The 24,902-nt window shown below is 40.0% G+C and overlaps 1 protein-coding gene across 18 annotated transcripts in view; it reads right to left on the bottom strand.

The window, feature by feature from the left end:
• Window positions 1-24,902, bottom strand: part of neo1a (neogenin 1a) — a 174,687-nt gene that overhangs the window by 39,352 nt on the left and 110,433 nt on the right. For all 18 annotated transcript variants that reach the window (XM_032523300.1, XM_032523320.1, XM_032523352.1 and 15 more), the window contains exons 5-7: window positions 21,753-21,889; window positions 9,015-9,169; window positions 8,697-8,817 (exon numbers count right to left, since the gene is read on the bottom strand). In XM_032523300.1, the coding sequence (XP_032379191.1) occupies window positions 8,697-8,817; window positions 9,015-9,169; window positions 21,753-21,889 (413 nt within the window). The remainder of the gene's footprint in view (window positions 1-8,696; window positions 8,818-9,014; window positions 9,170-21,752; window positions 21,890-24,902) is intronic.

The raw sequence follows: 24,902 nt of genomic DNA, 5'->3' as shown, positions 1-24,902 counted from the left end.
GCCCTGCAGTCCCATGTCGAAGTGTCCTTGGGCAAGATACTAAACCCTGAGTTGCCCCCGATGCTGCGCATCGGCATTGTGGCGGTGCTTTAAATAGCTGCGGCTCAGAGGCTCTCTGAAACTGTATTTCGTTGCATTGTACCTGTACATGTGTAATGACAAAAAAGTTGAATCTTATCTTTCTTAAAATGATTGTGTTATTGTACAATTTAGCAGTATCCTATGTAGGCCTACGTCAATCCTACATTTTTCAACTTCGGAGCAAAACATACTCCTTGGGGGGAAAAAGTTAACATATGTCTTTTCATGCTAATTAAACAACTGGACTGTGGGGTCAGAGTGTCGTACCCTGCCCATGTCCCAGATGGAAAGCCCCCTTACTGGACTACTGAATAGAATAATATTCTATTTTATTTAGTATTTTGAATTGTTACCTTCTACCAGAATTGTGTGATTTCCTTTCCATAAATATAGATGTTTTTACCATAAATTGGTGCATAAAATGTATCAGAATGCAGGAATTAAAAAACATATTTTAATTGCAGAATTAGAGAGTTAAAAAGTGATGAAAAAATGGGGGACCAGACAGACAATATTTACAGTATCAACAAAGAGAAACACGGACCAACGAACGGACTGACAGTGACAACAAAGAACAACATAATGGAGAGAATGACAGTAAGAGCATACTAACGGCATGTATAGGCAATATGTGTCAGTTTGTCATAAACGTGTGCTCTTCAAAAAGTAGTAAGCACTGTTTGCCAGTTACTTACATTAAAAGTTTAAAAATCTGTTACATAAGGTACTGCTTATATCATTTCACAATCGGTACACAAATGTGGGCTGGTGTGGCGAGAGTGGGCCAGGGCTGAATTTTTGTCCCAGTCCGCTCCTGCATAGCATTGACCTGACACCTGTCCAACAGAGATTGAATACAAAGTTCATGAAAGTAGTAACTGTTGCTGTATATATGTGTGCAGTCACTGGAGTACATCTAGTACAGGCATGACCAAAGTCCGGCCCGAGTCATATGTTGTAAGCTCAAATGTTAACAAACTTTGCATTACACATAAGTCACGTTTAAAATGAACATGACCTTAAGATTTTTATTAACTTCAAGTTTAAGGTATTCCATACGGTGTGTTTGGTTATCAGACTACAGAGTAAGGCAGATTTTTTTTTTTATTTAATGTATCTTTGCTTACGCCTGAGCGGCGTTGATTTATTAACATTTTAAAAGTGCATTTGTATGTAACTTTTATTGTTTAAAAAAATGTCAGAAGGGAACGTTGGTACCTGGGCATCTTCAGTATATATAAAAAGAAGGTTGGGACACCCCTAATCTAGTATATGACAAAGATGCAGTACAAAACAAAAAGGCAAGCGAGAGCGGCCTTGACATCATGATTTCCGGCTTGAATGAACAATGACCATGATTTAGTAGGAATAATCAGTGAACATGATCCCTCTGTGTCCCTGTGACGTCATGAAGCCTTTGTAAAGGCCATCACCTTACAGGAAAAAAAAAGTGTGACCGCATGTGCACATGCATGTTTATCCCAGCAGTACATGACATGTTTAACTGTCACATTTTCACACTGGCGCTTGCTGTTGAAGGTATACTTACGGTGCAGACAGTGGCAACAGAAAACATGGTACTCTGCCCTGCGCTGTGCTGACACATTCACATGCTCACAACGTTACACATTCATTGCTGCTGGCCCAGCCATGACCCTGCTAGCAGATGATGGAGCACACCGTATTCCCTGAAGTGAGCCTGAGCTTGTATTCAGTACGGGTAGAGTCTGGCTGGAGGGAAGGGTCTGTTAGCAGCCTAGCCTGATTCGAACAGGGAATAAGGGTGGTGTTGGGATGTAGTGGAAGGAAACCCCGTCTGTGGCTAGTCTGCTCCAAATGTGTTAAGGGGATTTTTTTTAACATTTTGTTTCATTGCTCTGCCTACTCAAACTTGACAGAACCCGTTCTGCCATTTATTCATGATCTAGTTACATTTTATATTATAAGTATTCATAATAAAGTGAATTTCTTTTCTCAACACCAGAAAGAGGCGCTACTACAGCATACCGCACTGACAGCAGCACTGGGACAGCAGAGACCTCCTTATTATTCCCTAGTATCTCTCTTTATCTTTTGCTTTACTTTCAATTCAGTTACAATTCAAGTACTTCTTGAATGATTTGTATCAGAAAAAGACACCATTAAAATGCATTTGTACATAAAATCCTTCCTGCTGGCATGTCTACACAACAATGGATCAAGGCTGCTGTGTCTCTCATGTGTTGCAGTAGTCCGTGTGGAAATAATTACTGCTTGTGTTGAAATGATGCAATGTGATTTCAATATTCGAGTGCCTGTTTGGGTTACAAATCTGCTGCAGATATGAGTTCTGTACATGCATCTCTCTTTTAGGCTTAGTACAACATTTTGTACATATGGTGGAAGAGTTTGAAGCTTTCTCTGCTTTTTGTAGCTCACAGTGTAGCAGAATTACTTCGGGCAACCAGGTCCATAACATCTTTCTTAGGCTGGGTTCACTTTATAGTCAGCCGGCTGTAATGGCAGTGGTCTATTTATCTGTGTTTTTTATGTTGTAGTTGTTTCTTGCCAATAGTTTTCTTGCTGGTGAATATTTTTATTTAAGTCAGCTGGTTTTTTTTGTGACTCCAGACCAACAAGAATGTGGCTACCTTAATCATTCTTATTCTAGTATTTTTTGTTTATTTGTGCTTTTACATAAATATGTATAGATTTGTTTTGTCTCAATTGAAAACCATTGTTGCAAAATATATGTAATTATACTAACAGTGCAGAACCCTACACGTTGCCTCTAATAAGTCTGCCTTCACGGCAAGATTTAACTTTCACTTAATTTGGTTTCTTGTGTGGTAAATTAGTGACATCTAAATAAAACTTTTCTAGTTTTCTAGATTTCTGGATCTTCTCTGAGGCATAATCTTTATTTGGTGTTAACTGTTTTGGCCCAGATCAGAGTGAATGAGAGTCAGTGCATGTATCTACTTTTGGTTAACGGTAGCGTGAAGTCATCCGCAAAATACTGCAGGAGACTCTGTGCCATTTCACAGGGAGGTCTGGTGCTCAAGTCGGCTGTAATTAATTGATTTACTAATGAAGTTACGGAATGTTCGACTCTCTAACTAAGCCTTCCAGTATCTTCCTGTGCCTGTTTTACTTTGTCAAGCTGCAGCTTTGGGGACCGCACACATGTCAGTTTATCGTGCCAGCCCTCCTGATGCCTGCACTCATAAATACACAGAGTGATAGAGGGAGAGGAAAACCAGCAGACGCAGTGAGCACTCAGGCAGTGATGAGGCATCTCCATCTCTCAGTGGGGGTCTAGTACCTCTGATGGGAGGGGAGGACAGGACTCTTCTGTTTGCTGCCACAGGTCTAAGAGGGGGAGCAGGGAAAACTAATGGCAGCATGGCTGGATAAAGGGGAAGATAAAGGGTGAGGAGGAGGGATAGAGGTAGGAGGGAAGCAGAGAGAAAGGGAAGGAGAAAGATGAAAGAGAGAGAGGGATCAAGGTAGACTGCTTGCCTGTTTAAGCTCGGGATTCAATAAAAGCTTGAAGAAATGCATTTGCATCAGAAATGGCGTGTCATCTTTATTTCTCCATAAAACTACCTGAATAATAGCTGGGAATACCAGTCTACAGGATGAAGACTCTAAAAGGTATGCAGCTGTGTTGCACAGCATCAAGCATCGACTGATGTTTTTTTTTTTTATTGGGTTATCTTTTACCTAAAGTTTGAAATAACTAAGTGAAATGCCTCCCTTTCATTCATCTCAAGAAAAGTGACTTGCAATAGTCGCAACTAAAGTAGCCTTACAGCTCAGAGCCTGCCCCTTGTTGTAGAGTGGTCGCCTGACAATCGGAAGGTAGTTCGATCCCTGGCCCTGAAGTCCCATGTTGTTGGGCTGCGCATCGGAGTGTAAATGTGTGTGAGTGTTAATCTGATGTGCAGGTGGCACCTTGTACGTCAGCCTCTGCCACAGTGTATGAATGCGTGTGGATAGTGAATGGTTCCTTTACAATGTGAAAGGACTTTGAGTAGTTACTGAGACTAGAAAAGCGCTATATAAGAACAGGCCATTTACATTTGTACACCCAAACAAGCTTTCAGGCACTCTAGTGAAGTACTTGGCTTGGGCACTAGGAGGCGACATGTTGAAACATTATTCATGTGAGCTGTGGGAATGGAGAGGAGAGGAGAGGAGAGGAGAGGAGAGGAGAGGAGAGATGGAGGGACAGACAAACTCAGACAGAGGAGTATTTTCACATCAAAGCCAGCACGGCCTATGGAAGGAGCAAACATAAGTATTCAGATGCAAATGGGAGTGCATCTCTTGAATTTATGCAAAAATAAAATAGAAAAAAAAAACATGCACTTAAGGGCATACAGCAAAGTAAGTGCATCCACTTATCTTTTGTTTGCCAATTTTAAATGCAGATCTGTCTGCATTTTTCATGTTAAGCTTTTACAGTAGGTGCTTGAATGTTAAAACTGCGGTTTTTGACAAGTGGGCATCTAGTAAAAATTCCTAGGCTCATATGTGGCCATGGGTTTGTCCTTGTAAAAATGAGAATGCATACTGCTGAAAAAACATGCAGTGGCTTTTTTATTCTGGATGTCTGTTTCTAAAACATAAATGCTATATGCACGTCTCCACTTCTAGAAGGCGACAACACCAGCTATCCTTAAAACTATTTTTAAAACTAAAATGTCTTTAAGCTTGGCTCTGGATCTTAAAGAACTACACAAAAAGTAACCTGACTGCAAAAACTTGCCATACATTTTACTTTGCCACCTTATCAAACTTCAAACACAGTCGCTGTCTTTGTACTGTATATGGAAAGATGACAATCATATAAACAAGTGCTTTGTCTAGGCGTGCACAACTTCAAAGTTGAAAAACGTGACCCGTTTCCTCTCCAAGCTGTAATTGCAGCCTACTACAGTAACACGCATCAATGCTTCACATAATCATGTGCCTGGAAATGGCTGACAATTGTTGCTGCACTACGTCTATAGATGACACGTGACGACACTCCCTTAAAGAGCATATTCTCTGCAGCTGACTAACCTCCTTCATGATCATTTTGACAATAAGGTCTACATGTCGACAGCAAACGCATAAAACAGCCAGCAGGGAATCATCATGATGGCTATTCGTGGTTAGATTTCTATATTTAGTGAGGAAAGCATGGGTCAATCTGCTAGGAATTTGATAAAACCCTTATGTACAGTATGTATCAGTGAACTCAAACTTGTTTTAAGGACATTTACTGATCGTCCTTATTGATTCCAACTACACACATAGGCTGGATTTAATACAATTGACTTAAGTAATCTTAAAATGTTTAAAAATACATGTATTTATATGTGAGAAAGTATTTAGTATTTGTGAAAATTCATACCAAATGAAATGATTGCTTTCTTTCTCAATGGCAAAATGTGATGACTTACATAAACTAAATACTATAGTACCACTATACAAACCTCCAGCTCTTCAAAAAGATGACGTCTGAATGTGGCAGTTTTACAAGACACTTACTTGGCCTGCAGGCACTGCATAATTAGGTCCACTTTTGGAATTTGTGCTCCTATTTACCCACATCTGTTTGCAACTAGTTATTGCACATGGCTGTGGAATGTCCAGGACAATTGTTGGCGACTGCAATCAACGGTTCTATTTTTGGCTTCCACTCACCCAAAAATCTGTTTTTCCAGGTTTTAAGATTGCTGAAGTAAAATTAAAAGGAAAAAACTTTGTGGAAAAAGCATTTTTTTTCCTATTCTGCAGAAGTTTGTTCTTGTACTAAACTATTGTCATATACTGTACAGGAGTCCAAAGTCAAAGTTATTGATACACGGTGTACACGTCACTATAAATAACTGTCAAGATGCCGTACCGTACATATGCTAACAGCTGACCTTTTTCCATTCCAAACAGCCCTAAGTGGGAATCATCAGTGGAGCCACATTTAACTGCAGCTGGCAGTGTCAAGATGCAAAGATTAGGAACACTAATGAATATTAGCCAACGTGCAGCCGCTGAGTGTTTAGAGGCAGTTCACCCCCATTGATTTCCCTGTTGGGTGAAGACAACTTTATCCCTGTGGCAAGTCCCTGGCTTATCTCCCCCGCCTGCAAGTCAGCCGACAGACACACGGATGTTTTCTGGCCCCGTTTCAAGACAATTCAAGCCTGGCAGGTGTGAGCGGGATACCTGACTATGGCACAACTCACAGTGGCAGCAATAAGCGTGAGTGTTTGTGAAAGAGTGGGTGAGGAAGTGGACAAAGATGCCCAGCTGTGACGGTGTTGCCATATAGGGGGGATATTTAAGCCACCACAATTAACACAAAGCCCAGTGTGTTGGACTATCAGAGAGAGCAGGTGGCTGGGAAAGACAAGAAGAGAGAAAGTGTGAGGAGTGGGGAAAAAGGTGGCAGATGGCTGTAGAATTGGTTGTGTCCAGGAGGGAAAAGAGAAGAATGCAACAAAGGAGAGACTCTCAGGAGAGAGATACAACTCCACTAGAACTTAAAGAGATTATTTCAATCTCACATCCCAGAGCCGTACCCACAAAACACTAATAGCTGTAGAAAATGAGCTGATTTCAAACATGTTCTCATTGATTCACTATTGCACCTCCGAGAGGGGAAATTACATTGACACAGTGAAGCAAGCATTTGTGGAGATTGCTACAGTGGATGTCTGTACAAGCACAACACGTCAATAATGTACAGGACGAATAGACAGCATCCTTGCGACTTCGTTGTTTTCTAGATCTATCATCTGAGACTCGGATGATGACTGGGTAATAAACTGATGAATAAACAGGAGACTTATCTGGTGGTAAGTGTGTTTGAATTAGTATTACTGTGACAAAGACTGAAAAGTAAGAAAAGATTATTTGAGATATTTTTGGATTAAAGAGAGATTAATGTCTTCAAAGCCCCGCTCAGGGCAGACGCCGTGTCCAAGGCCAGCTGCCGCAGTAATTCATCCCATTTATCTTCAACTCAAACAAAAACAGGAAAGACTCGGGGCCATGTAAAGTGGCAAAATCTTTATGAATGGTGTCAAACACAAATACACAATGGGCTGCAGGTCATCATTATTTCTGACTTGCTGTCCTCCAATCAGAGGGGGTGACACAGCTGGGGGGGCCACTGGTTGGACACTGCTATGCTAATCCATTAGCCACCTGCTTCAAGTGAGGGGGAGTTCACGCTTCATTACATTTTGTCTCCTTCAAAAAAATGGGAGAGTTTGAGTCCACACTAAAGTAGTGAATGTAATATAAAGAATATACACAGTATTTTTAGATTTTTTTGTATTGGGATTGTTCTACCTTCATTCCCCATGTTCCCCATGTCGTGTTATTGTTCCTCCAATATCCACCACGTCTCATTTAGATTAGGCTTTTCAGTGAAATTGTGTCTATGTTATCATCTTAAATGTCTTGTTGTTTTCTTGTTTTGTGGAGAGGTTTTTCCTAGCCCTGTGGGTTAGACTAAGATCATTTTGATGGTGCAAATGATCTTTATTTAAGTTGTTTTACATTTTCTCCAATGATCAGAGGTAATGAAACAAAATTACCTCGAGAACTAGGATGTTAAGATCCTTTTCCACATTTGCTTGCATTTTCGGGGCACTTTTCTTGGCGCCACTAGCAACTGTTCTTGGTGTCTGCTATTGTTGTTATCTGCACTCAGCAGCAGCTCCACACTAGGAATTAGCATTCAACCCTCTCCTTTGGCTTTAAAGGAAAGTGAACAACAAGAGAGACTGGGCGCTCTCACTTTACTAGCATATGAGTTCATGTTTAGGTACCGCTCGGCCTTTAAATGTCTACGAATGCTGCATTCAGGCACAGGCATTGTGTCTGTATCAGCTTTCCTTAGGTCCTCCTCACAACATTTCTGTAACACTAGATGTGGAATGGACTGTGTGCAAACCAAGCATTGTTTGCCCCAGTTATAATTCTGTTCCCTTTGAGTCACCTCTGGCTTAACAAGGTCCCAGTGGTTCCATTTCACTGTTCACAACACACCCTCACTCTTCACACCTTCACAGATGTGCACAGCCTCTAGAATCCATCTAGGTATTTATAAATGAGGAAAACTGTATAGAGAGCAGAAGCTAGCTCGTGTTTTACAAGCCTTTGTTGAAAGCATATTTTTGTGGAGATCTGTTGATGTTTTTTATTGCTTTTTCTAAAAAACATTATTCTGGAACTATTAGTATCTAGTATTGGTATTTGGGCAATTTAAAAATTAAAAAAAAAAAGATTTAAAAAATGATTAGCATTTAACAACTCCAGCTCACATACCTGTGATTTATAGAAGGTAAGAAATAATATAATATAACGAGGATCATTGTGTTGAGACTGCTGTTGATGTTCAAATGGCTGTGAACAGATGCTTGCATTTACAACTGTAGTGTTTGGCTATCTGAGCCAAACTGATCAGACGTGATTCATTTCAGAGCTGCTCCTGGCATTAATTATTTCATCGCACTAGCATTTGATCAATTGTGGGTTTTTGTCATCTTCTTTGTCATCAATTAGGAATCAATTTGATCTTGTTAACCAACACATCTGATTTGCACACGAGTGGGTGGTCATGCTGAGTGGCGTACCGTGATCTAAGATGATGAGTTGGGCGCTGGACTGGATGTTGCCTGCATCATTTTCTGCCAGGCACTGATAGAAACCCTCATCTGACTTGACCAGGCCCAGAACCTGCAGGTTGTGCTCCTTCTACAGAACAGGCAAAAAGAAAAAAAGAGGAAAAGAAAGACAAGCAGTTAATACTGTTGTCAATAAAGTAGTATTGCCAACCAATCTCAAACTCTTCATTGTCACACTGTGATGATTCAAAAACATGCAAATACTGCTAGTACAATGTCTTCAGTGCAGAAAAGAGAGGAAGGTGCCACAGAGCCAAATTAACTTACAATTATTTTGAAGTAGTCACTGGGGATGACAGCATCTCCGTTCTTGACCCATTTGACAGTGGGAGCCGGTGAGCCAGAAACTTCACACTCAAAGACGATGTCCATGGACTCATAGGCATAAATGTTGTCTGGCCGCTTGACAAACTGGGGAGGAACTGTGGAATCCAGATGAGAAAGATGAGTCAGGCAGGTTTAAAATAGTTGGTTACTGATGAAATTCAGTAACCAATTTGTCAAAACTAACCCGGCACATCTAACTCCAACAGGTTTCTGCCAGAACATGAACACCACCGAGTGATGCCATACCTCCCATTCAACTGCCAAATTGCCAGGAGGGTGGAAAAAAGCAAACCGTATCATCTTACAACAATTTATTCAATTATTTTCTGTATCCTTCACACAACTGATGCCTTTACAGCAGATGGTAGCACTTGGAATATTTACAAAAAAGTTTCAATAACCTCTGTTCTTATTTATTCAAAAACAACAGCTATTTTGGTACCAGTACCGTGTGTTAGCGTGCAACACTAGCTAAGCCAAGCACTTGCAGATCTCCCCCCAAGTCCTGGTAATGAGGGCCAGAAAGGAGTTATTTGATCTGCTGGGGTGATACAGCGCCTCATCAATCTGTTCTGGAACAAGGTCACTGGGAACGCAGGGCCCAGGCCTCATCCTCTCTCTATAATTGGGCTGCATGTGTATGTGAGGAGAGACAAGAGTAAGAGAGACTGTGCATGTGCGTGTGAGCATGTGTGCACAAGTACCTTTGCCATCTCTGTGCATTCTCTGATAAGCGGCAACCTCGCTGACCACAGTTTAAATGACAACAGCCTCCTGGGCTCAATCATAGCTCGTCATTAGCATCTATTTTGTGGCTATTTGCATGGGCTGATTGGATATTAGTAGCAGTAGGTGGATAGGGTTTTTTTCTGGCTGTCTTCCGCAAGTTGTGAAGTCAAGCCCCCCTCAATGCTTGATGTAGCTGTGGCTAATTTACTCGAACATGAAAATGCCAGTTAACAGATTAGCCTTCATTTTGTTGGGACACATTTTTACTATGGTAAAATGAAGACTCACAATTTTTTTTGTAATTAAAACTGCTAAAAAAAACAACAATACACCAAAAAGCAGTGCAGCAACAGAACACAGTGGGCACTATGACATGTTTGTCTTTACCTGACCTTAAAATGCACTTTGCCCATCTGTTTGGTACTTTCATGCCCCACAAAGAGCTCACAGAGCAAAAGTGGGAGGAGAGGAACTCAAAAACTCAATAGAAGTTGCACAATGCCATTCCCACAAAATTCAGATTCAGATAACTTTGTTAGTCCCCAAGGGCCAATTCAACCATCCATTAAGTGTTGAGGTTAAAAGTGCATTAGCATACAATGTATATTATGTTAATAATAATAATAATAATAATAATAATAATAATAATAATAATCTCATCAATTGGCCTTGGGAGCTTTACCTATAACCCCATAGGCTCTAAAATTCTCTAAAACCAAATTGTATTACAAGGAGAGGTTTAGGGTCGGGCATTGTTTGGATTTTAACGATTCTGATTCCAATTCCGATTTTTCCTTTCAATTCCAGTTCTTCTTGATTCCGATTCTCTGTGTGGTTGAGTTGAAACGGGTCACGTGCTTATTTCACAAATAAGGGGAAGGTTTTATCTTGATTCCATGGAGGTTTGCAGTTTTACAGGGCTTTTTCAATGTAAAATAAAGCCACATTAGAGCGTCGCTTACTGTGCTCCATGGCTGCAACACAAGCGCCTGGCCGCTACGGAAACCAAAACTTGCACATATTAAATTTAAATCCAAAATGATTCAATTTGAAACCAAATCCTCAAAACGATTCCAAGTAGGAATCAGTTCTCCATGCCCAATCCTAGAGAGGTTTCCTTCAAGTTTGAGGCTACAAAAGAAATAAAAAAAACTTGCAATGTTTCAAACAAAAGCTCACAGTATCTTTGTTTGGTTTTCCAACCACACAATATAGCAGAACAAGTCAAACACGAAACAACTGGATAGTGCCACAGAATATTAATAAAAAATAATTGTTCTTCCTTGCCTTGCTTTGCTGAATAGTGTCTAGACTATTCTGTGAGCTTTTGTGGCAAATACTGACAGAGGCAAGGATGGAAATGATGATGGTGATGATTGTGGATTGGATCACCGTATGATTGTCAAGACAGCCATCCCCCTGCGCTTTGTGTGTGTGTGTATGTGTGTGTGTGTGTGTGTGTGTGTGTGTGTGTGTGTGTGTGTTGTGTGTGTGTGTGTGTGTGTGTGTGTGTGTGTGTGTGGCAGGATGTAGAAGAAGACGTTAACACACCTTTGAGTCAGTGTGCGTGTGTCGAGCCATGTGGGAATATGAATTATTTCAAAAGTGGCTGGATACTTGGATGCTCCAGATACTGGATGTTTGTCCCTATTACTGGTGATACAGTATATGTCTATACATAATGCTACAGTAAATGCTACATAATGACGTAAATGTATACATTGCTACAGTAGTAAATGCTATACAAAATGTTTTTCCTTCCCTGCCGTCAATATGTGCTTGGGTAGTTTTGTCAGTTTTTGCTGTTTGTAATATGTTAGTGGTGTGTGGTGTGTGTGTGTGTGGTGTGTTGTTGTGGTGTGTGTGTGTGTGTGTGTGTGTGTGTTTGTGTGTGTGTGTGTGTGTGTGTGTTTGTGGTGTGTGTGTGTGTGTGTGTGTGTGTGTGTGTGTGGAAGTACCTGCTAATGCATGCAAACTATGTTTCTGTACATCCACGCGGTCTCAATCTGTGCACGTTAATATAGTTGTATGAGTTTTGCATCACATTGCAAAGCCTTTCTGCCCGTGTATATATTCATTTGGTGCAAGTCTGTGTGTGTGTGTGTGTGTGTGTGTGTGTGTGTGTGTGTGGAGTCCGCTTGTGAGGTTTTCTGGTGACAGGTTTTGATGGTGACTTGTACTCTGTGGGGGTGTCTCTCTCTCTCTCTCTCTCTTTTCTCCCTGACTCTTAATTTTCCTATTACTCCCGTTATCTCTCCATCTTTAGCCTCCCCCTCCCTCTCTCCATCTGAGCAGACATGCACCATTTTCTCTAAATGGAGTTCAGACATTTGGAACCAATTGGACTGAGCAATGAGTAGAAATGCCTGTATACCAATAATGCTTGGGCAGTGGGGGTGGAGGAAGCTTTCAGGACTTAACAGAGTGTGACTTGTGTGTCAAGGTGTGTGTGTGTGTGTGTGTGTGTGTGTGTGTGTGTGTGTGTGTGTGTGTTGTGCATGTCTGATGACCTTCCTTAATTGGATGTTTACAGCATATGCAAATCTTAAGTTAGTCACATTTACAAAAGGATTCAGAGAAGTGTTATCAATGCCAGCTGTTGGTCAGCTCAAACAGCGCTAAAGTTACTGTGAAAACATCAAACCTTTTTCTCAAAAACATGTAATTCATAACCACAACGTTGTAGAGCGGTGGGCTTTTTGAACACTAGTACTGCAGTAAAGCAATGTTTTGATCAGCAGGCTTCTGCATTCTTTGGAGTAAAAGCCCATGCACTACGATGCACATGAATGCCATGAGCATGGGGGTTGACAAGATAAACATGCCGACAGCAGAGCGGTGTAACACTGAAAACAGTACACTGTAAAAGGTATATGCAAACAAAAGGAATATCGCTGTCAACAAAAGGCTTTAGAAATCATTTTACTTACTTTTTAGTTATTACAAAGTAAGAAACATTCAAAATGGCAGACCATAATGATGGATACAGTGTTTTGTTGAAGAACTGTGAATAAAATTGTGTTTGTGTAAAGCCTAATGAAAATTACACATGTATATGTTTGGAGCATGTTGTGTTAATTGACATATTTCTTAGACTATCACACTCTGCAAGGCTTTGGCTGCTCAAGCATTTCTCATCAATTCTACCCCGGCTGCAGCCCTTAGCCATATTTGGATTTTCTGGATCCAGTAACTGACAAAGATGGTGACGAGTGATAGATCCAGATCCCGGACTAAAAATATGTCCCTTCATAAACATATTGAATGGCGTTACATAGTCTACAGGTCCATGTTTTTCTACCCTGTACGGTTCACAGACACACAGATGCTCAACTCTAAAAGATGGAGTGTGTCCAAACAGGCAGACTTGTATTGGAGCATAAATATCCCTCTCTAATGAGAGAGAAATCCAACAGAGGAAGAAAAACAACAAATACAGATCTGCAAAAGAGAGAGAAAAAGCATCAAGACAAATATGAGGAGGGAGAATACCCAAAAGAACTCTGATGTCAGTTCTTTGGGGCTGGTATTATCTCTCTAGCCTGTAGCTTAGTAAAAGAAGCTTTAATGCAGACTTACATTGACTCTAGTGAACTACTAAAAGAGGGCCACAAAAAGGTCATGTGTGTGTCTCGCTGTGAGCTTGTTAAAACAAAACCCCATAGGATTCCTAAAGGGATTGTGGGAAGATTAGTTTAAGCTTCACTGGTAGCCAGGAATACACTGAATATAGATATACCGAGGGGACAAAATCCAGCCTCTCATCTTTTGGTACTAAAAAAAAGTGAAATATCAAAGAAAAAAGCTGAGAAAGCAGCTGTTGCAGTCGGGTGTACTTTCGGCATGCTGGGATGAGTGTAACGTTTTTGACATACATTCTCCAACATTTATGCTAAGGTAGTCATCTATTAAGGCTTAATATAGGATTGTTAAAGTTGAGTGATCCAAATATAAAAAGACATTTTCCTACTTTGTTAGCTTGGACAGAGTCCAGTTAGCTTCATAAAGTTAAACAATAGCTCTTTGTCAGTCAGGGTTTACTCTGAGGGCAGGCGCAACTCGGACTGCGCTAATTACCCACCCTGCTCTTAAACGCTAACACTTTCACCCTTAATCCTGGCCAAAACAAACAGCTTCAGCAGCAAGGCATGAGAGATGCTTAGGGTTTGCTTTCTTAATAATTGAGGAGAACATCATGTTCTGTTAGAGGCAAAGTCATACAGTAGGAGTTTAATCTTTGGATGGTTTTGTCGACTCTCTGATGGTTTAGAAAATGACTAGAATTGAGTGAAAGCAGAGGCCTGAGGTCGTCCATCAAATGCTGAAACAAAGCTCCACTAATGGTTTGGTTACAGCATACAGGAGCTTGTAGCCTTTCCTCTGCGCTGCTCATTTCAGAGAGTACAGTAAAGCTCTAAAGCAAAAGGAAAATATCTGATTATTTTTGACTTATATTGCAAATGCGATATGATTCACAATATTAGAGGGAATGATCTTTTTTGCCTCATTATTCTCACTTTTATTGAAAAATATATTGAAATCATCATGGTGTGATTCTTTAGAAGGATCTGTGCCAAAGAAAGATGTTTTCTAAAGTCTGTAAACTATGACTTGTAGGCCAGGATATCTCTGCAGCGCCCCAATACTTAATTTAGAGTGGTATTTTATGATAAAATTGTGATTAATTGTGTAGCCCTGCTTGAGAAGTAGGTTTGTCTGAAAACTAATACAGTAAAAGTTTAGGATTTAATTTGTCAGTTTTTGTAATGCGCGCGCACACACACACACACACACACACACTTCTCTAAAGAGGATCAACAATCCCTGTAATAACGGGCATCTTTAAGAACCATTACCAGAATCAAACTTTCATGAGGAGGGACACCAAACTAGCAACGTGTTGATGCATGCATGACTCAATGAATCCACTTTACAGTTTGACAGGCAGAGTAATTCTTGTCCGAAGCGGCTGCCCACTTAAACACCTGATAAGGTTGACAAGAGCTGGACCTGGTTCTCCACTGCAGATGGAGCAACATGGGACACACTAACGCAACAGCTCTGGCTGAACAAAGCACTTGGACTCAATGTAAAAACACAGAGCCACACATCATGCAGATGTGAAATCAGACAGAGACACCTCCTCACACCTCTCACTACCCTGGCTGAGAAGATCCTCCAATGTGAAAAAGGGAAAAGGTGTGTGCCTGTGGGTGTTGCCTCTTTTCAGATTAGTGCTCATTTAATGGATGGAAAGTTTCTTGTTATTTTGACCAGAATACATCTGCTCTATGACACTGGAGGGAGAGCAGGAAGATGGCATGTCAAAGTAAAAACAGACCAAAATATCCACTACATCTTATCAGATTGCTAATTCTTCCACGCGTCATTTAACAACATTTAACAACTATTCCTGTCACTAGCTGGAAAAATAAAGCTTTGAGAACAGTTCAGAAAAAATCCCTCTACAGCATTTTCAACTGAAATGTTAATAGAAACCACACATGCTTTGACTTTTGTTAAGTTACAGTCTCAATATTTCTTCCCAGTGGACCAACATGAGCTGCCTAAAGTACGTATGTAGATGTGATATAGAGACAATGGCTTACTTTTATCTCGCTACAAAAGAGTAAAGAAGAAGCTAGAACTGGGAGGTGAAATGTAGCGCGTCTTATTTTTTTTATGTTGCTGTCTATTTTTGCCATTTATACAACAAGGCAAAAACACTCCTCCTGTCTGTGGTTGTAAATCCTTAGCCCATAGGAGAGACATGAAACTTTTAAACGGGGCTGGGATTTCCTGCATGTGAGCGCTGTACATGGAAAGAACAATTAAGTTGATGACATGATAGCATGAGGCCAAGATAGAAGGCTTGGAGCCCTATTCAACTGGAAACATATATGTTTGTGGATAAACTATTTCTGTCCTGCAAACACACACATACAGAGTCCAGGTCTGGGTGGTGCTCCTGTCACGCAAGACCATAATCAAAAGCTGCTGCCTCCTTTGGCCTTATTTATCCTCTTGCCAGGTCTAATAGAGGTTGAGACGTCACAGCAGTCCTACAGGACAGAACAGAACACACGCACACGCACAATACTAGATGTAAAATGAAGGACAATTTAATCTGTTACTGATAACACTTTTATTTAGAGCCAGAAATTCTTCAAAACTACCTGCCCTGAGGAAGAAAACATTTAGCTTCACTATAATGCCACATAGTGTTTCTGTTTTTACAAATACAGACTCCAGTGCCCTTTATGGTACTCTGGCACTTGGACTGTATTTAATAAAAAGATTTGGAACACGCTGCTCTGGGATACCTATGTGCTTATTTATGACATTATCTCTTCTAAAATGGTTTGTATATCATTCCACATTGCAAAGAGGTTTTTCTGTTGCCTTGGTTGTTTTGTCCACATAAGCTATGCAGCCAAACGGCTAATTGCTTTGATAGCATGGAGATTTGTTTGCTACCAATCTTACTTGTTCAAAAAAGGTTAGGTAGTAATTAGTGGCGTGATCAGTAGGGTTCACTGCTGAGGGAGTGTAGATTTTACATGTTCACTTCAGTTAGAGCCCACTATCATTAATACTAATCAGATTATTTCATAGATTTTACTGGATCATACTTTACTAATTCACATACGACGACATACATTTTTCAGAACAATCTGTGTAAACTAGAGCTGCAACGATTAATCGATTAGTTGTCAACTTTTAAATCAACTATTTACTATTTTGATAATCGATTAGTCGGTTTGAGTAATTTTTCAAAGACAAAAGTAAAAATTCTTTGGTGCCTCCTTTGGTATGTGTACTTATCTGTATATTGTCATCTAGACCAATGTTTTGCACTTTTGCTTATCTGTAAGTTTAAATAAATAAATAAAAATGTTATTGCAATAAAAAAAAAGTTAAAATTCTTTGCTTGTTAAATGTGAATGTGTTCTAGTTTCTTCTCTCCACTCTGACAGTAAACTGAATATCTTTGAGTTGTGGACAAAACAAGACATTTGAGGACGTCATCTTGGGCGTTTGGGCAACACATCCACATTTGGATCCACATTTTTCATGATTTTCTGACATTTTATAGATCAAACAACTAATCGAGAAAATAATCAACAGATTAATCCACTATGAAAATAATCATTAGTTGCAGCCCTAGTGTATAGCACTGCGAATGTGTTGTTACATATGTTAGGGCAATGCAAATCTATAGGTTTAATAACGTGAAAGTGGACATGACAGTTTTTGTGTCTAACAAATAGTAGTTACCTAATTTTATTGATTGAAAATATAGTGGGTAGTGGCAACCAGGAAGACTTAAGTTAACTGAGGAGCCGCCATAGTAGGTTCAATGTCTAAACAACGGATAACTTTGAAAACTATGCATGTGAAGTCAAAGTATGCGTAAAATGTACCTTATGTGGCATCATTATGTTTGCATTGTTGTGTGTGTGTGTGTGTGTGTGTGTGCCCCTACACACCTGCTGCTGCCCCCATGCATCGCTCCCTCCAGAGATGAGCACCAGCTGCATCGCACACCCCCAAGCTATCTCCAGGCTAAACCTAACGATGTTTTACCATATCAAATCCCCAGCTGACTCTCTTTCCCAAAACAAAAACCGTCCAGTGTTTATGGAAAGCCACCGGCCGTAAACACATATTTTCTCCTCGTTACTTAAGCCAAAGAGGCCCTGTTTTCAGAAGCAGCCAATCATAGGAAAACATTGTTATGATGTTAGTATAGATTTATACCACACTGATTTGTATGAGGGTCTTTTACGAGCAAAATTACTTCTTTGAGGGAATCAATTGACCTTTCAAGTGTCACTTCTGTTGTCAAGGGAGCAAATCAATGCCACAATCTGGTTGCTTCATGAATCTGGATGAAGGAAATGCAATCAGGCCAGCAAGTCTACAGCATGGGATTGAAGCAAACGGTTTTATCTTATGACAATGACTGATTCACCAGTTTTCCATGAGTGCTGATCAATCCTCTACAGTAGTGTCACATTGGAGGGGGAGGCTGGCAGGGGTCAGGTCAGAGACATCAGGGATTTCAGTGAGAATTCGGCAGACAGACTTGAAGACTGAAAAACCAGTGAAGTCAGATGTCCTCCTGTGACCTGATCCAATTTTCCATTACTGTCTCCTTTAATCACAGTGAGCAACGGGAAACGATGAAAGGGTGGTGGAGGGGTGATGAAGAGATGAAGGGATTTGGGGAAGAAAGAGATGGAGTCATGGCATGATGTGGCTGCGTGTGAAATGCAATGAAGCCGGGAATGAGCCTCAGGGTGTTCCCCACCCCCCCATACTACAGTTTCATTTCAAGTTTCATCCCAAATCCTGCTGAGTTGCTTCACCTGGGAAAAGCATACAAGCACACTAGATGTGTTTGTGTTCATGTGTATTTTTCATCACAGAGTCTGACAACAGTAATTACAGGGCAGTTACTGTGGGTGTGTATCGTGTGTGTGAGAGTAATTTAACTTTAATTTAGGATTCCTCTCACCAATATCTAATGTATAGATTTTCATACTTATAGGTAGTTGAATTTGTATATTTTTATTTAACATGTATTTAACCAGGAAAACCCTCATTTGAGATTATAAATCTCCTTAACCAAATGTCGAGACAGCACATTAAACACAGCTTCCGAAAGATGGACAATAACATTTCAGATCACAGCATGAGTATACCAAAAATAAGACTCTGGTCATCCTAGATCACGTATGAGCTAATAGCTCAGTCAAAGTATCTACAACCTGATCTCCAACTCCTTAACTCCATTTTTTTAAACACAAAAAGACCAGCTCCCTCAGACCTATATCAGTCTGCGATTTCCAAACAGCAGTAGCAGCATACCTAAAAGCACATATTTTCCAATTTCAAGACGGACGTTGGGGACAGATAGCAAGGTAAGTCTTGTGAATATAGCACAAAGCGGAGACGGTAGCTTCCAGCATTTTTCAGATGGATACGACACACACACACACACACACACACACACACACACACACACACACACACACACACACACACACACACACACACACACACACACACACACACACACACACACACACACACACACACACACACACACACACACACACACACACACACACACACACACGGGCTGTGGAATATAAGACATGTTTTCAGTTATTTCACACTTTTTTGTTAAGTACATAATTCCACATGTGTTCCTTCATAGTTTTGATGCCTTCAGTGATAATCTACAATGTAAATAGTTATGAAAATAAAGGAAACAAATTGAATGAGAAAGTTGGGCTAAACTTTTGGCCTGTACTGTACATTTTTATAGATGTGAAGGAAGCAAGTTAGGAATTGCCTTGTAAGTGTTGACATGTCACTGATTAAGTCTACGGTTGGACATTGCAGGCCAACTGACCCTGGCAAACAAGGACCAATGGTGAGTCAAAGCCCTAAGAATTGTAATGAAAATTGTAAAAAAAAAAAAATGCATGACGTAAAAATAGCAGCAACAAGTCTCCTTTTTATGTATCGAAAGAAAAGCAAGCAATATTTCTAAAAACAAAAAAAAACTGCGTCAGCTCTAACCACCACAAGTTGCTGAATGTGAGGCTGTAAAGAGAGAGAGAATCCTAGATATTTATATAAAGATACAGACTTAATCACATTACCCTGAAACCTATATAGTTGGTGAGAATATATATCTGAAAAAAATGACTTTGATATTTACATTATTTTACAAGTTTAGAGTTGGGAGATGCCATTTTCATTAACTACTGAACAACCAGCCTCAAGAACCTAGCTTCATTTATTGCAGGGGTTGAAAAAGAAAACGTATTTCCTTTGGTTTACAACCGGAGGTGAAACATAGATGAAGCTGTAAAATGACCTACTCAATTGCTACGCTTGGATTTTTTCCTTCACCGTTTTTGTATCACAGATAAAGACAGATAATTAGTGATGTCATTTTCCTTTCAGTGTAACAGAAAAAAACAATGTGGTGCAACAATTCTGATTGTTTTATCCCTGCTGAATTTTCACTTGGTTCACTTATTGTCACCACATGACGCACGGGTGAATATATTGTCTGAAATAAGTAATATCAGGGAATTTGTGCTTTGAGAATGAGGACATTTTCAAAGAACAGTTTTATGAATGTTTAGGAAGAGAGAAGCCAATAAAGATATCGAGGTGTGAAAAAAATAAATAGTGATGAGTCAAAGTTCATCTAAGTGCTCAGAGTTATGAATAATGACAACTTGTTATGATTGTTTCTAGTGCTGGTCATTTGTTATGACAGTGCAGTGTGATTTAACAGTGCAGACTATTAGTAAAGGTATCACTGGTCACACTACACATTCTAGTTGGTTTTTTTAAAGATGTTATATATTTTTGTATGTTGCACCATGGCATAAATATTCAGCTTATTTATGTGTTTAGTATAGACCAGTTCTGTACAAATTACGTTATTATTAATAAAAAAAAAAGAGAGCAAAAAAGCAAAGACTAGTCGGCATTTACTTGGTAAATAGCATCTGCTTGGGAAAGTGTGATAATTAAAACTCATAAAAAATATGTCTCAAAACAAATACGTTGGGAATTTTAATTTGCTTATCAACACTGAATGTTGAGTGTTAAATACTACAGCATAAGCAGTTTAGTTTCTTCAGAGAATTGACCTGAAATAAGATGCAAAATGAACATCATTTCAACCTGAAGCTCATAAACTGCCAGAAATTCATTTTAAAATCATGAACAGGACAAAGCGTACAGTACACAGACACGTGTGTACTGTGGCTGTAATGTCACACAGAGCAAAATTATGCAAATATGGCTCATATCGCACAGCGGATTATTTTGTCTACTACTTACTTATTATTTAATACTAAGTGTGAATTCAGGGGTGGGGGGGTGGCCTTGACCATCTACCACTTTGCTCGTTTGAAAGCCATGATGTCTCTCTCTCATGGGTGGGCCAAAGCAGAGAAAGGGGAGGTAACCTTGCCCCTTATGACCTCATAAGGAGCAAGATTCTAGATCGGCCCATCTGAGCTTTCATTTTCTCAAAGGCAGAGCAGGATCCCCAGGGCTCGGTTTACACCTATCGCCATTTCTAGCCACTGGGGGACCATAGGCAGGCTGGGGGAACGCATTTTAATGTTAAAAAAACTCATAAAGTGAAATTCTTATGCCATAGGACCATTAAGAAAACACACTGTGTGGTGCTTCAGTTGCAAAGGTGAACTGTATGTGTCTTCTGGTGTTCTGGTATCTAAAAAAAGACCAGCTACACTTTCAGTCCCTACTTATTCTAGTAAGTGTCTTTCTCCTGCCAGCAACATGTGCCACTCAAATCTTTCTTCTTTCTTTACTCCTGTGTGGGGTGGAGTTCTGTGAAACGGCAGATATAAACAGGTACTAAGACTCCATATGCTGCCTGCTTATGCTATATACATCACTCACTGTCAAAGCTGCCTCAATATCTCCAAAGACATATCCTTTTTTGTAGTGTGCAGGACATCTCAACACGGCTGAGTTACCTGCTTGTACACCTCTACATAGTTTGCATGCAAGAAACACACTTTCATCTCAAACTAAATTGTTGGTTGCTTTGTTTCAGGTCTCAGGGCATTTAATAAGCTCATTCCCAAAAAATAATCAGAGAAATTGAGACTGTTTTCAGCTCTCCTTAGTAACTAACTAATGCATCCTCACTCGACATTGCTCTTCAAAAATCCCCTATCAATGCCTCAATTTTAGCCTGTACGATCAATTTGTTTGTTCCTAATTTACTCCAAAAAATAAAGCCATGAGGATGTTCTAAGATTGGCTGACTTGTAACTATGTAACCTGATATATTTTAATCTGTGCTTCTGGCAGTGTAATTATTTTGTGCCTCTGGTCGCACAACAGAAAGCTCACAAAGTGGGTTGTTGAGGGTACCTTGTATGGTGAGTTGGGCCTGGGCTTCAATGGTTCCATTGGTATTTTCCGCCATGCAGGTGTAGATGCCGGCATCCTCCTCTGTGAGATTAGATATCTGGACGCTGCCTCCTCCAAGCACCTCCACACGTCCCTCACTGGGGACAGAGAGATACAGAGTTGTAGCAAAGGAAGAAAGATAAATGGTTTAGATGGGACTACCCCTAACCAGACCTTTGTAAAAAGTAATTACAGCCCATTTCCATGAAGGATAATTCCCTCCCACTCACTCGGTTCCCTGAGTGGTAAAGGTTGAAGCCTCTGGAGCGCCGAGTTCACCTACTAGCCTCGGGTTGACTCCACATCTGTCATCAACTCTCTGTATAAATAAAAGATCTTTAAATCTATTTATCTGGACTGCTTGAGAATTCAGAAATCTCATGGTGTTAATAGTTTAAAAGAGTACATGTACCAAAGCTGACTGAAGTAACAGCTGGTGCTTGTAGTTTGTACAGTGTCACCGCTGCAGTTCTTACATCGCCATAACAAATGATTTCGTTCTCTTTCATCAGCTGTAAATTAACTGGGGTGACATGCATCTACAAAATCTGAATACAGCGATCTGACATCAAGAAGAAGGGATTCTTTTGGAGTATTTTCCTTCTCTCAACAAGCTCTACATACTATTCACTCTGTGTTGTGCTCAAATTTTATTTTATATATTTTGTCTTTCATTAAGATCATTCTTTAAAACATCTTTTCATATATAAAATATATATTTACATATTGAAATACACAGTGGCAGGAGATATAACTAGTTCACTGAAAACTGAATAACAATTGTTTGATTCATGTTTTGATTCATTTTAGACTGGGCAACCTTAAATATTTATCATTATAAACCATTTGTGCCTAATCCAAAAATATAACCACACAAATATTTGTATAGCCTCTATTTGAACCAATGACCCTCCAACTTTGATTTTCCCAATGGGCCCAGGGGGAAGCCCTAGCTCTGGCTTGATTCAACAACCACTGGAGCATTAGAGCAGGAAGAGGCGGAGAGGACAGAAAACAGAAATCAATAACTTACAGAGAGAACTCTCTGCATTCAGAAAGATAGAACCATAAAGCCAGGGAGAGGAGTAGGAGCAGCGGGCCGACTGAGGAAGATAACAATTCAAAAAGGGACCACAGCAAGTAAGATGCAACTGAGAAACGCAGGCTCAGTGCATAATGGTGTTTGCACAGATTGAGGAGACATACAGAGCTAAAGAGTGCACTGAGGAAAACAACACTATGCTGCAGGTTGATTTAGTTTTAATCTAGTCTATATCCTTCACGTTCCCCTTCCAGGATTGCTCCGGTGCTGCAGGAAATTCTGCCAGATACATGTATTTTCCGGTTCCTTCTGCTTTCTTTGTGTTGTAATTTTAAATTTGGTGGATTTATGAGGCCTATGATTAACTGCTTTTCAGATCTCTGAAGGGGAAATTGAAACAACTAGCTAGACTATCCGTCCCGTCTGAGTTTTTTTCCTTGCAAGCGGCGAGTTTAGCACCGCCCATGACAATTCTGATTGGTTTAAAGAAATGCCATTGAACAAAAGCACATTTTCCTTCCATCCCAGAATGCTGTGTGAAGTAGCCAGACCCGCCTTCAGCACGCCTGGGAGGGTCTGGAAAAGCAAGACTAGTTTTAACCCTCTATTGCATGAATTATTTTTTTTAAACATGGCAAAAATTTCTTGATGGCTTTATTTCCACTTATAGCCATAGGCACACATTAATTGTAGGCCTTCTACAGAAAATATAGCATTTTAACTGGTTTAAGTGATGAAAAAGTTACTTACCCCAGATAAAAGTTACATTTGTTTCAAATAAATGCTTCTCAAATTAAGAAAAACAACAACTACGTCGTGATACTGGAACGTGATCTTCAGTGTGGTACATGTCCAGAGAAGGGGTGGAAAACAAGATTTCTGGTTATGTGAAGTCATCAAATTATAACACTTCAGAATTTCACTTACCTATTTTCAACACAACCATGAACAGAAAACAATGCATTTTATATGGTTTATTGTGAAAAAAACTAAGAAAAGGAATTTGTTGCCATATGGCAACACCATGCAATAGAGGGTTAAAACAACCTGCTGACTAACTAGGGCTTCCACCTGAGCTCCTGATTTTCCTCTCCATGACTAGTTCTTGGTTTTGGCAGCAGGGGCCTTTTTGAGACCTTCCGTCTGCCTGCCTGTCTGTGCTGGAGTGGAGCATTTGAGTGGCACTTGATCTGCTGTCACCAAAATGACATCATTTCACTTGTACTGTTGGGATGAAATAGACAATTAACTACAACGTGAACCCCAATCACATAAAAGTATAATAGTCAGCTAACCCTTCAGGTTAGCAAAACTTGCTGTCTTATATGTGTGAAACACATAAAAATATATGTGTTAAGGATTTCAATGCAATTGCAGACCACTGCTTTGTAGGCTTTTCTTCATTGTCCTTACCAATGGTAGGAACTCTCACACAAAAGCATGCATTTGCATTTAGCAGATTAATCAAACATGCAGTTTAATATACCTGGCTGTCATTGTTCACACATGATCCGGATTTGCAACAGTACTTCCAAATTTTAATGATTATTTTATTTGTTTATGTTACAGTAATGCATCAACTTACATTATAAAATAATGATGAAACATCTAAATTGAGAGTAGCATAATAATAAACCAGCTGGAATGTATAGTCTCGCATTGCCAGACCTTCCTCCACATCGCTGTGGAGGAGGGTCTGACAGAGAATGCCCGGGGTCCTCAAGAAGGGGAAGAAAGAGGTAACATAAGTAGGCAGCTGCCTTGTTTTTTTGGTTTTGAGACCGCACAACATAACACAGAACCACTAGAAATGCCAAATGGCTTTTGTTCATTGACTACTTCCCTGTGCACATTAGAGAGTATGGCTGTTTCTGCTGAGAGGCTCTGCATGATAAAGCCCTGCTGAATGAGAAATTCCTCTGAAAGACGTCCCTGAGTTGGCTGTGCCAAGCATTCCTGCAGTCAGCTTCACCAGAGGCCTGAACTAAAAATCAAGATCAACATCATGGTTTTCTTTCAGTGACCCGGTTTCACTAACCCTAACAACCGAGGTCCTGCATATGCTGTGG

The sequence above is a fragment of the Etheostoma spectabile genome, chromosome 1, assembly GCF_008692095.1.
Source record: "Etheostoma spectabile isolate EspeVRDwgs_2016 chromosome 1, UIUC_Espe_1.0, whole genome shotgun sequence".
Lineage (NCBI taxonomy): Eukaryota > Metazoa > Chordata > Actinopteri > Perciformes > Percidae > Etheostoma > Etheostoma spectabile.
The sequence above is the reverse complement of the archived record's forward strand: the minus strand, read 5'-3'. Positions and strand labels throughout refer to the sequence as shown.